Below are 13,047 nucleotides of genomic sequence, written 5' to 3'. Positions count from 1 at the left end.
CCATAAGGGTCATGTCATGAGCCTGGAATTATATCAATGCTGACACATTAACTTTTCATTACATCTTTTTCACCTATCATACTCTTCAAAGTTTCATTAAATGCATTTTTGGTTGTTAATGACTTAATCAATTCTCATAAATACACAGTTCAAAAGCATTTGCTAAAATTAATAAATGAATCATTAGTGAACAGCCTGGAAAATGACACTGTGCAGTGTGCACAATACAAGGAAGTCACACGAGGTTACACAAATGTGTAAAGTAAGCATGTTTTCATGTGACTTCCGTGAGGAGACCGAAACACTACAACAAAATGTATTTGTCAGAAATCCAGAATAAACCAAACAATGCCTCCTCTGCGCATCTTGAGGTACAGGCTAACGATGGATGTCTCCACCCCCACCCCTCCTCCGTCCGCGTCTCTGCGGAGCGTGATTGGATTAAAGTCGGTTACCCTTTCCCCTCTAACCCGGTGATGCTGGCTGTTTCCTGCTTCTTCGTCTATCCAACCGCTGCTGCTGGTTGATTTCGTGTTAGTTGAGCGCTGAAGCCACAGCGAGACGCAGAACGAGGACGTCCGTGGCTTATCACGGCAGAAACTCCGAGTCCGCCACTGTATTATCCCATCCAAAATCACAGCAATGCGCAGGAAATCAAGGGTATTATTATGTTTCGCTGTGCTTTGGGTTCTAGGCATAGCATATTACTTCTATTCGGGGACAACGCTGAGTCGAAAGGTAGGTTTTTCTGTTTGCTTCATGTTGCATGCTGCTGGATCGGTGATATCATAAGTTGCTTTTTTTTGGAGTCACTTTGTCGAAATATTTCGTTTGCTGATGAATGAGGAACATCAGTCATCACGGCGAGGCGAGAGAAGCCCGCACGTTTAAATGGCCAAAGTGTTTTGCGTAGACTCACAAAGATAGTGCTGTGATTTCAGCGCCAGACTATCAAATATCTGCGTTAGTCGATCCCATTATCTTATGCTAGTTTCTAAAAGGCATATTTCTTCCGAAGTCGTTTTTAAAAGCTTTGATACGCCGATTTTCTTTGGAGCGAGAGGGAGCTGCTTGTACAAATACGAACAGTTTATCTTGTGAATGTTACAGGGAGGTGATAACGCAACGATTAATACACGTTTTTTTTTTTTGAAGATTAATATTTACTAATATTTACTTTTTACTGGTGGTAGGGACTATGATTTGAATGCGTTCACTGGATGAATCGTTCACAATGTGTCAGTGATTTTTTTTCTTCTGCAGTTTACGTCGTTACGCCAGTAGGTGGCGACACAAGAGAGTGTGTTTATGTTAGTCCTTGAATCATCCACGATCAAAACTTTTCTCTATTACAATTTATTTAATATTTCTACTGAATAATGAGATCTATAGACACCGTCTTAATAATGAGTTTACTTGTCATTAAACATATCTAAAGCGGAGTGATCAGTATGATTAGCGAATGTGCAAAATTTCCATTGTCAGTTACTTCCAGCTATGTTAGCTGCACAATAACAGTCTAGTGTAGATTTACTTTTTACTGTACTTTGTTTTTCTTCCATTTATCTATTGTAACGCCACCAACATTTGTGAGCTGCAGCTGACTGTCATATAAAGAACCATAATAACCATAAAGAAAAATACAATTGAATGTACAGTAACTTATTATCTCTAGAAGCTGTATCATTCTCATTAATCATCACTTGACAGCGTGTATCCTAGATATTGCACTCAGATTTGAGTGAGGATGGTGTACCATGAAACTACACATTTTTAGTAACATACCGTACCATGTCTTGAAGGAAGTTTGCTGAAATTCTTTAACTCACAGCAAAATATTCAGCTCATGAACTTCCTTTTATATTAAATGACATGTATTGTCTTGAGGTTTTGTTGTGCTCTGTGCTTTGTTTCCACAGCTGTTCATCACCCACAGTCAGCCAACTCATTTTCTATTGTGAGTGCATTTGATATTGTGATCAAGGCACAATGAGGTGAATGGACCACTGCACATTTGGAAATTGCTCCCTTATGGCATTCTGAATGTGCATTACTGAATGTATTGTTTTATAGTGTAGCACTGATCACAGTTTGTTGCGCACAAGTCGTTATTGTACTGTACTGTCTGTGGCACGAAACATGAAACGTTGTGTTCTGTGTGCAAGGCTACAGTAGAAATATACTGGACATCAAAAACTTTGCTGCTTAACTTGTTTCTCTACTATTGCTGCTTTTATCATTACCTAATAATGTATGAAGACGGCTCCATCTGGATCCGTTTTTTTAAAGCTTCATGTAGAATAGCATAAGCAAGTGGCTGAACAGCTGGTTTGCGCCCCGTCATCTGACTCGGGGCGCTTCATGTTGAACCTCTCTCTACATTGAACGAGACATCTATGCGGCTGTTTAGTGCAGCTTGTGTTTCTTTTATATCCTTAAAATTACAAAATGAATTCATTTTAAATTGACGTGACCTTTGCCTAGAGCTTTTGCATTTATTTCTGTGAGAACTATGCTAGTTACGCAATAGATTTAAACAGATTTTAAAGATAGTGTCTCAACGAGGAAATGAGTTTCTGCAACCAGCGAGGGTGGATGACAGCCCCGGGGTGATGGTGGTGGCGGTGCACAGATGCTCATCATCACTGATTCTTGTACCTCAGTTATGCAAGGGTCAGATTCATGTTTTCCCTATCAGATTATTTTTTGGAGCCATGGCTGGCCTCAGATGCAGACGGGATAGGGAAACAGGAGGCTTTTATCTCTACAGAGAAATGCGTTTGATCTGAACACATTATTGACATGCTGATTGCTCTGCCCCTGTTGGCAGGATTACAGTGGCGGTGCTGGGATGGAGCCGAACTGCTTTCAGTCACTTGTTCAAATCAAAGCTTGTTAACATCAGGATGAACCAAAGTGCATGATGATTCAGTCGGCTCTCTCACAAAGCTGTGTGTGTCTTTGTTTTTTCTTTGTTTCGCCCCTTTGATAACAGAGGAAAGTAAGTAATCAGTGGGTCTGATGAGTGTCATACAGAAGGGGCCCTCATTTTTTGGCTGGAGACTGTGGGTTTCTCATTTTCTGATATGGTGGAGAATGGAGATGTTCAGCTAAATTAAACTGTGCAGTTCATTTTGAGTAGTGGTTTTATTGTTGTTGCTGATACCGATTATTTAGAGAAGAGGTGGCGGATGACCGATATGAAGCAGATCTATATGATATCACACTATTTAATTAAATGATTTATTAGACCGAACTGTTAATCAGAGCGTGTAAACTAATGAAGATGGAGAATCTGCCACGCTCAGGCATTGGTGTTCCCAAAATAAACGTTCCAACACATTGGCCAAACAGAAAAAACTTAATGGCCAACGTGATGACCCAAAAATGCCACATATTGGCAGATATATCGACTTTAGCGATATCTCAATTGACCACTACTTTTGTGGAAGACAGACCAGTGTTAAAGTGAAGGCCAAAGAGCCTTAATGTGACCCTGGACCACAAAACCAGTCTTAAGTTTCAATTTCTTCTGAATAAATAAGCTTTCCATTGATGAATGGTTTGTTAGTACAGGACAATATTTGGCCGATATTCTGTGGAATCTAAGGGTGCAAAAAAGTCTAAATACAGAGAAAATTGTCTTTAAAGTTGTCCAAATGAAGTTCTTAGCAATGCATTTTCTAATCAAAAATTAAGGTTTTATATATTTATGGTAGGAAACTTTCTAAATATCTTCATGTAACATGATCTTTACTTAATACCCTAATGATTTTTGGCATGAAAGAAAAAACAACGATAATTTTGACTCATACAGTGTTTTTTTGGGTATTGCTAAAAATAAATCCTAGCGACTTAAGACTGTGGTCCAGGGTCACAAATGTAGTGCTTTGGTATCCCTGTCAGTTACGTGTAGAAGAAGGTCCTGGACGTTGATAAATGAGGTTATATTTTACTCAACAGAGGGTGAATTGGTTTTTAAATTTGAAGGGCAATGTTAGAAGAGGCTTCTATCTCTTCCCTGAGATACTGTCTGCAAAAAACTCTTGAAAATCTGATGCTTTTGGAGCTCTTTGGCATGGGATGTTTTTCTTCCTCTTATCTACCAATTGAGCTTAAAAAGGCCTCAATATTTTTTTGGCAACTTTTAAGTTGGCAGCCGGATTTCATGAGATTATGTTTTGTCATCTTGTTGAATCAGCAGAGTTGAATTCCTGAGACTGAATCAGTGCCTTATGTTTTAAACAGAGCTATGAACTAGTTATATACTTACTGTGTAAGAGTTATAATGTTTTCACCTTTGATATGAGCTGACAAATCATATACTGTATGTGAGCTTTGCTTTTTTACGACCTGACCTTTGACAGGAACATGGTTGTATGTATCCATAAAGGTTTTTAAAGACACTTCTCCTGAAAAGTCTTCTCTCTCTCTTGTGCTGTAACTTTGGATACAATGAATAACTGAGTGACCTCAATGGTCAGAGGTCATTGGTCAAGGTTTATGACCATGGAATTCCTCTTTCTCAGTTCACTTTGTGTTTACCAGATGGAGACAAGGGCTTTAGCTGAAATAGTCAGAGAGAATGGACAAGTTATTACTTATAAAAAATATATATACATTTTTTGTCATCAGCAGGGCTAGCTAGTTTTATATTTTTCCTATGAATGAATAAGATAAGATGGGTTTTGTTTAGAGAGAAATCTGAAGTAGTGTTTGTTTCTAGTCTTGAATCAGGCTCAACATTTGATCTAATTACAAATTACAATATATTAGGGATGCACACAGTATAGAGTGCTGTTGGAATGAGTCCTAAAATCTGGAAAGGAGTTAGCATTTGTACACATTTCCTGGTGCTGTCGTCCCACGTTTTGTGAAATGTTTATTATTTATTTATTTTGTTTGATAAATTACTAAAATAAAGTCTGTAGTTAATAGAATCTCAAGATACTCCTATATACCCCACTCATGAGATTTTATCAGAATCCTAAAGTAATGCAACTTTAAAGTCATACGAATGCAGAATAGTTAGTTTACAAGCTAACTTTAGCCTGTTTACTTCTGGCAATTGTTTTTCAACTTCAAAATGAATATCCAATTTTGGTAACACTTTATTAAGTACTTAAATAGGCAGTTATTAGGAGATTAAGGCAAAAGTGAATAGTTAATTAATAGCAAGAATCGGACCTTAAAATAAAGTGACCCCATTTTTTTGATGTGCATTTAACATTATTATATTTATTTATATAACATTATACTTATATTTATATAAAGTCCTGATTTAAAATGCAAAATGTGATCTTTTACACCGAAACAATTGTCATGAATCATAGTTTTTTCCCAATTGTTAAAGTGAAAACTCTTGACACGCAGTGATTACCTTTGAAGAATTGTCTTGTCCAAAGATTCAACATTTTTTACTGAGGTCTTTGTCAGTAGAGATTAATTTTCTGTAATATTTTGGTAAGATAAAGGTCTTTGTGGGGATTTGCAGAAATCCTTTTCAATTCTCCCACAAATGCCTGTTCAGTTAGGGAGTGCGATATGAAAAAAATTATTATATCCCTGCTTACCACTTTAGTCTGTAACCACATTGTCAGAGACGATTTCTCATAATCTCTCTCCTTAGAATAGTTCTTTATCCCGTCGTGCTTCCTTGTAAAATAAAGGTTTTGTTCATGTTCTCATTAAACGGCATATCCTGGTTGTTTTTAGATTATGATTGAGTCTGGTTGAGTGAACAGTGGAAGAAGCAGCACTATTTGGGTTCCAGTTCAGACTCACACAAAGGCTTGTCAGCACTTTGGCTGTGAGCCAGGAAGAAGTGAAATGTGAATAGCACAATCCATAAAAAGATAGGATGAAATATGCACTAGCATAAGAAAATGAAGTTTAAAAACCTGGAACTTGCATCTGTGGACACCTTGACTAGCAAAGGCTCAGTAAATATAACATGTAGAGGTGAAGAGCAGCGAGCCTGTTTACCAAAAGGGCCAATGTCTAGAGAAATGCATCTCCAGCTGAATGTGTGATTAGAGAAAATCAATTATCCTCTGCAGGGTAGTCATCTTTCTGTGTTTTTCATGTTTGGTTTAGTCATCAGTCTCTCATGTCTCTGTGAAATATGTATTAGCCACTGCGAGATGTATATGAGTGCAATGCAAATGAGAGGAAATTAGCTTTTAATGTTAAGGGTCATTCATTCTTCAACGGGCTTTAGATACTGGATATTTCCCTTGTGGCAACGCGGTGACATCATTCTATGATGTTATCTTTTATGATTAACACAGTCAGCTGCCTTATATTGGTCCATATATGCTTAGATACCATAAAGAAAGTGTTTTCAAGTGTTCTAGGGATCTTTATAGGAAACATATTTTGTTAAAGCACACAGTTCAGTGTTAGTTAGTCAGCTAAACTGTATTTTTGTTTGTGTTTTTAATTTGTTGGTAAATGATTGTTTAGCTTGTTTAACAGAGCAAGTTTTTGTTAGATGGGTGCGATTGACCATTGCACTTTTATTAACAGTAACACATGATAGTGTTTTACAAACACTGCACTTGAGGTAAAACTGGGAAGTAAAATCTGCATTTCTAGACATTGCTTTTTTTTTTTTTTATCCACTGCCCTGTGTATCACGTTTTTAAAACCAAAAGATACACACTTTTATATTCATATGTATTATTACTTGGGCTGTGCGATTAATCGAAATCATCATAAAATCACGATTTGAGCGTGCACGAGTTCGAAATCGCTTTATAGCACGATTTTCCGCGGTACCGAGCTCCCGCAGTATGTTATCCGATAGAATGCAACGCACCTAGCGCGAGAACAGAACAGACTGGGCATATGCCTACGTAACTCCAGGTTCACACACTGTCTGTGATGCGCCTTTCTTTCCAAGACCATGTTAACGGATCAGAGTGTTCACACTGCACGCGGTAAAAGGTTAGAAATAGAAATGTGCTAAAATGATTAATATCTAGCTCATGAGCATAGAGAGAGTTGTGAGTGCACAGGACGCAGTTTGAGTGAGATGAGACACGTTTTAAGTGTGCGCACTCTCTCCGGGCGAGAGCAGCGTGCATCTGAGCAAGCACGCCTGGTTTTGTGACAAAGCAAAGGAAATCTGTGTGCGAGCGGAGAGATTAGAGATTATTTTACTGTGCTTTCACATTACAATAACGCGCTCTCTGTGCTGCTTCTACACCACATACTCATACTGTATGCACTGCAAACGGAGTACATGTGAACCTGTATAATGTATAACAAATCGATTTCAACACCTGAGGCACGCTACAATGAGCTCTATGACCAATGCATGGCAAAAAAGAAGAAAAAAAAGTTTTTGTTTGCCATGTGTTTAGACATTTCATGACTGTAAAGCATGTCTGTGTGTGTCAAAATCGTGATTTTTAAAATTAAAATTGCTAAATTGATCGCAATAGTTTTTTTTTTGTCCATATCGCACAGCCCTAATTTTAACCTAAAATCGGCTTCAATGGATACATTATGCATCAACTACCACGTTACATAAATGATTGCTTTTAGTACTGTTGGCAAACTGAACATTTTTGTGTCGTGATGATATCACATCTCTCTGTATCAGCTGCAGTTTTATCACTCTTCTGCTCCATCATCTCCAAGACAAAACAAAAACTGATTACTTGTTGTTGACAAGTGCCTTTTTTAAGCCTAGTTTTCCACCAGGCAATCTTAGTATGGAAAGTCTGGAGCCTATAAAGGCAATATCTGTATTCTCTGAGGACATGTCTTGTGGTGCCAGGTGGGCCATATGTGCTGGGTGCATTCTCAAATGATTGGAGTAGATGTAACATTAAAAAATACAGTAGCATTCTAAAGATATAATTGGCTTTGGCTATTTTGAAGATTTTGCCAGAAGAGCAACATAATCCTCTTCCATGCTTTGTAATAAAGATGAATATCAAATGCAGTGAAGTGTGTCTCATTGTTCCCAAGTTAATTGTTTAATATTTAATATCAGGGAAAGATTCCTGATTTCATTGCATGTGTTCTTAGTGGTGCTGTAATGTTTTTAACGATGATGTGTCTCTTAGAGAGTCATTTAGTGACATGGTATTCAGTTTCTTGCACTGTCACTGTTCGTGGAAACCAGTAACACATCCTGTGAATGAACATCTGCTTCATGTCTATGGCAGACACGTCTGCTCTGTCAGCTTGTGTTTGAAATATTATAGCATGTTTCCCACATAGATTAAACAAAAATCGTCTGTGAGCGCTGAGCAGTCGGAGTTGTTTAGATGATATGTAGGCCCGGGTTATTCGTGTATCGAGATGTATACGCTAATGGGAAAACACTGTGAATATTGCCAGAGGGTGTTGAGCGTGTTGAAGATGAGGATTTCTTAGCCAAGTGCTCTCCGGCTGTTTGCCACCTCAGCGTTTCGGAGAGACCAACAGACCAATCAAATTCTAGCCATATAATTTTAATGAGCTTGGGTTTTTGAATTGCCTCCAGTGATGTATCATCATATCAGCGAAAGACTTTACAATGCCGCTGATTAAAAGCTACGTTCATGCCATGGGAATGAGAAGATACGTGCACACCTTGCACTCAGAATGCACTTAGCTACACTAAAGTAAAAATCTCTTTATTTCCCATCACAAGAAGCTAGGCTTTATTATTGTGACTTAAAGTAAAAGTTCACACAAAAATACTCGGGCCATTCAAGATGTAGATGTGTTCGTTTCTTCTGGAATAGATTTGGAGAAATGTAGCATTGCATCAGTAGCTCACCAATGAATCAATGAATCCTCTGCAGTGAATGGGTGCCATCAGATTGAGAGTTCAAACAGCTGATAAAAACATCACAGTAATCCACAGGACTCCAGTCCGTCAGTTAATATCTTTTGAAGTAAAAAGCTGGGTGTTTGTAAGAAAAAAAAAATCTAGCTTTAAGACATTGTTCATTTCAAACCAATGGTTACAGCAAAAATACAAGTTCTCTGTCTGTTATCCATAAAATTGCAATGCTAAGTATGTGACTGATGAGCTGGTAGATTATTCTCACCAGACATTAGTCTGTTTAACATTGTAAGTGCCAGCCGACGTTCACTTTATTTGCTCCACAGCTTAAATTTGGCCTACAGGGCATTTAGTAGAAGAGCACCAGAGTCACCAAAAACAAGATTGAGCCACAGGAAGCCACCATCCACTCTGACTGACAGAAATCGATGGCAGCGGTGGACCTGAGTCACTGAAGCTGAGCTAGTTTTGTCAGCTTGAACGTGGCTCTTGTAGCCTGATTGTAATGGCTTTCCATTTTTCAAAGCGATCACGTGGCTGCTCAGACATGCTGTATAGCTGATGTGATGCTTGAACTGAATTGCTTTTATTGATGCCACAAGTGTATAATTTAACTCTAACAACTTAGTCTATCATTTTTCGGTACCACATTTCAAACTAAATTAAGAAAACAACATGGTAATCATTCAATTGGCTTTGTAAAGCTCAGAAGCATTAATTACGTGCTAATTAACATGCAGTGGAGGGCAGACGGTGCTCAGAAACTGCGGACTGCAGTCCCTTGTCTTTCAGCCTAATGTTACCTTTCATGCATATGCAACCACAGACTCCTCTGAGAATTTTACCACTGTCATTTCAAAGACTGAAGATAAAAACTTTTTGACTCTTAAGGGTAATTTAATTATTGTAATCTTTCCATTTTAACCATGAAAGAAAGGCGTTTAAGTACATTTACATGCAGTCAGACTAAATTCTGTTCATTATTTTTTTTTAAACTGGGCAATATGCACTAAACGACTGAGGGTCATACATTACCAGACTTTCAAGTCATTTTGAACACCACAAACCTATGAGCACATTCCTTACTGTTAGGACATGCATGACAAATGACAACAACGTTCTAAAATCAGTTTGATATCCTATGACTGGATGGAATCATAGTCTCAAACTAAAAAAAAAGTAGACTGTAAATTAGGCCAAAAATCTGTATAAAATCATGTGGTGTATTCCAGCCTTGAAACAGTAATTTGTTTAGTAAACACCTGTGTCCAACTGAAATCATATTAGTCTTTGTGCCCGAATGTTCCAAAGGATGATAGAATTTTCATTTTTAGGCGAATTGTCACTTGCAGAAGTGTGATGTAAGAGGAGTGGTTGATTGAATGAAGGCAGATCTAATTGTGAGCTTGCAGTCGATTGCAAGAGATTAGTAGGGTTTTTGAGGATGAAATAAATAAAAAGATGGTTGCAAAGAAAATAAAGAAACCTGTATGGATATATTGTTCACACTAAGAATAATATCATGCATTTATAAAAAAGAAAAATAAGATAAACTACCATTTCATGCTGACTGTAGCTGTATTTTAACTAAATGTCCTCTGTGCATCTTTTCCCATGCATGTTTTGAGTTTGTAAATTAGAATAACTTGGTTAGACCTGTTTACGTGTCTGATTTAAATGAGTAGGCTCTTATTTGGATATCTTGTTCAGGGCCACGAACAAGCTTTGCTTTTAGGGAGGTGCTGTATCCGGTCCACTGCTTATCTAATTATTTGCAGGCACATCCTGAGTCTTTGCTTGGTCTGTGGCTTCCATGAGTGCTCCACATGCATCTTCAATAACATTACAGACCAACCAATAAACCACTTGGCTTGGTCGGGCTGCTCTCTGTCTGTTTTTTACCCTGACTGTGCCTGAGGGCTCTGGCTGTCTCTCATACCTGGCCCGTTTATTTACATACCTTTTTAATGAAAGGTGAACATCTGTGCCATGAGTCTTCCCACCTGGTTCAGATCAGTGAAGGACACAAGCTGAGACGAAAAGAAAAAGTTGTTCGGTTTGTTTTCTGTGTTGAAAACGGTTTGCAGGTTAATTTCAGTCGACAGCATTAGTTGTATAATGGTGATTTGCTAGAAAGAATATTTATATTGTTTCTTGAATTCAAATAATTATGTTAAAAAATACAATAAATAAAGCCAAAATGACAGTTCGACTAAGCCACTTGTATATTGTAAACGTAAATGGTGGCAGCATCTAGAGAGTTTTAGATTAAATCGCAATACTTATTATTATTTATATATAATATTTTTTAAATGATCTGACTCTAATTTAAAAAATGTCGGGAAAGCATGAAAATGCATTGGTGAGAGCTAAATGTTTGGGAATCTATCATCTGATGTAATCTATCACTGATGTATCACTGATCTGTTAGTGTTGCCAGTTTATTAAAAGAGGTATGTTGGTGTCCGTAAAGGTGTACAATACCTATATTTCTGGATGTTTTTTTTTTTTTTTTGTCAGACATTATGAATGGATCCAGACAACAAAGTTTATGTTCTTCTTCTGATTCAAGACAATCTATTTAATCGGTTTGCCTCACCCTTCTTGGTAATCTTGCATGAAAGCTGTGTCAGTGTTACTGGGTTTACAGGCTTTACCAACAGCAATTCCGTCATACTGTAATGTTGAAGTTTTATGACTATGCTATACTTGTAGTGGCTATAAACTGTGTCTTTTGAATGATTGACTAGCGTTGTTTAGTTTTTGTTGTAAGTGCTTCACTGAAATGGCAGCTTTTGCTTTAGCCACAAAATATATTTCAATTATAATCTACATGACACCACAATATTGTCTATTGAGCATTGAGAACATTCCTTTAAATATCAGCTAATGGATGCTTTGCATGATGGTGTATCTTAATGGTCTAGTTTCATGGTTTTTGCATTATCATTCTTGCATTTAGCAATATAAATGAATGAAACTTAAAAGGCCATTGTGTAACTGGCTCAGTGTACTCTTTCTGTCAGGGTTGTGATTAATATTTTTGAGAGCTCCCCAGCTCTGCTAAGTACGTTTTAGCATTGGGATGAGACAGATGGGTGAAGGACGACGGTGATGGTGAAGTGATCTCAGCAGCCTTTAGATTGACACCCCGGGTCTGCAGGGCAGCCAATTTGCACTTGTCTCCATATAAAAGCGACGGCCTTCTGGACGCCCAGTGCAGATTCACAGTCGACAGCTTCTCACCTTTTGCCGGAGAAGTTCACTGGCATGTCAATGAGAGGTAGTCTAATTTTTTTACATTTTGTATGGCATAATTTTTTTTCCTGCATAACAGGTTTCATTTGCCTTGATAAGAGGATACATTGCTGAAAAATAGTTCAAGTGTCGCTGCATTCATCAAGAGATTAGCAAGAGCTCTGGGTCTCATCATTATTTACTCACCCACGTCATTCCAAACCTGTATGATTTTCTTCCTTTTAAAGAGAAGATATTTTTTGTACATTGAAAAAAAAGTAAATGGGGTCCAAAATAACTTCATTAAAAATCCCCACTATATATATATTTTTTTATCTTTTTGAGGTGAACTGTCTCTTTAAGATCTTCTAACCTTATACTTTACAGGGCCAGTCTCACACAAAACACCAGATTCCATACAACAGCACTGAAGTTAATAAACTGTACAAACACTCTGATGAATGCCATTACTGCCAAATCTATAACAGGGAGTTCAACGCACTTCTTTTATTGACCGTGTCCAGCGTGGAAAAAGTAGGTGACAGGTCAGGCAAAACGTAGATTTCTTAGTTGATACAGTAAATTGATTTTGAAGTTTATTCCGCATTTTTTTTCCAGTTGTTTATGCAATGTGACTTTAGTGATCTTACTACACAAAATAGCTAAAGCTACCAGCAGAAATTTGTCATGTCACTTCTCTGCTAAAATGAAGTCTCTTGGGTGAAATGCTAACATAACCTCAATGTCAGAGAGCTAACTGCCTTGCAAATTCGATCACGCTCAAACACCATCAGGCCAAGGACAACATTCAGCCTCGCGGTTTAAACTGTTGTTGTCACAAATCAGAAATGAATGAAAACCCTTGAGACAAAAACACATTTTAAACTTTCTGTTCTAGTCATGACTTTTTCCATTTTAACCAAATGTGATTATTTACCATTGAAAAACCTCACATCAGCAGTATAATTCCCTGATTAGACATGCAAACACTTTCATTTAGCTTTTTTGTGCTTTTATGGAAA

At 37.6% G+C, this 13,047-nt stretch overlaps 1 protein-coding gene across 2 annotated transcripts in view; it reads left to right on the top strand.

Moving 5' to 3' along the window:
• The first annotated feature begins 219 nt into the window (after window positions 1-219).
• Window positions 220-13,047, top strand: part of LOC113112684 (polypeptide N-acetylgalactosaminyltransferase 2-like) — a 64,279-nt gene continuing 51,451 nt past the window's right edge. The window contains exon 1 of one of the 2 annotated variants that reach the window (XM_026278458.1): window positions 220-738. In XM_026278458.1, coding sequence (XP_026134243.1) covers window positions 643-738 — 96 coding nt within the window. In that variant the 5' untranslated portion in view covers window positions 220-642. The remainder of the gene's footprint in view (window positions 739-13,047) is intronic. The other variant, XM_026278459.1, reaches the window with a different exon arrangement.

Source organism: Carassius auratus, chromosome 13, assembly GCF_003368295.1.
Source record: "Carassius auratus strain Wakin chromosome 13, ASM336829v1, whole genome shotgun sequence".
In the NCBI taxonomy this organism is placed as follows: domain Eukaryota; kingdom Metazoa; phylum Chordata; class Actinopteri; order Cypriniformes; family Cyprinidae; genus Carassius; species Carassius auratus.
Note: the sequence above shows the minus strand (reverse complement) of the source record. Positions and strands in the feature narration are given on the sequence as shown.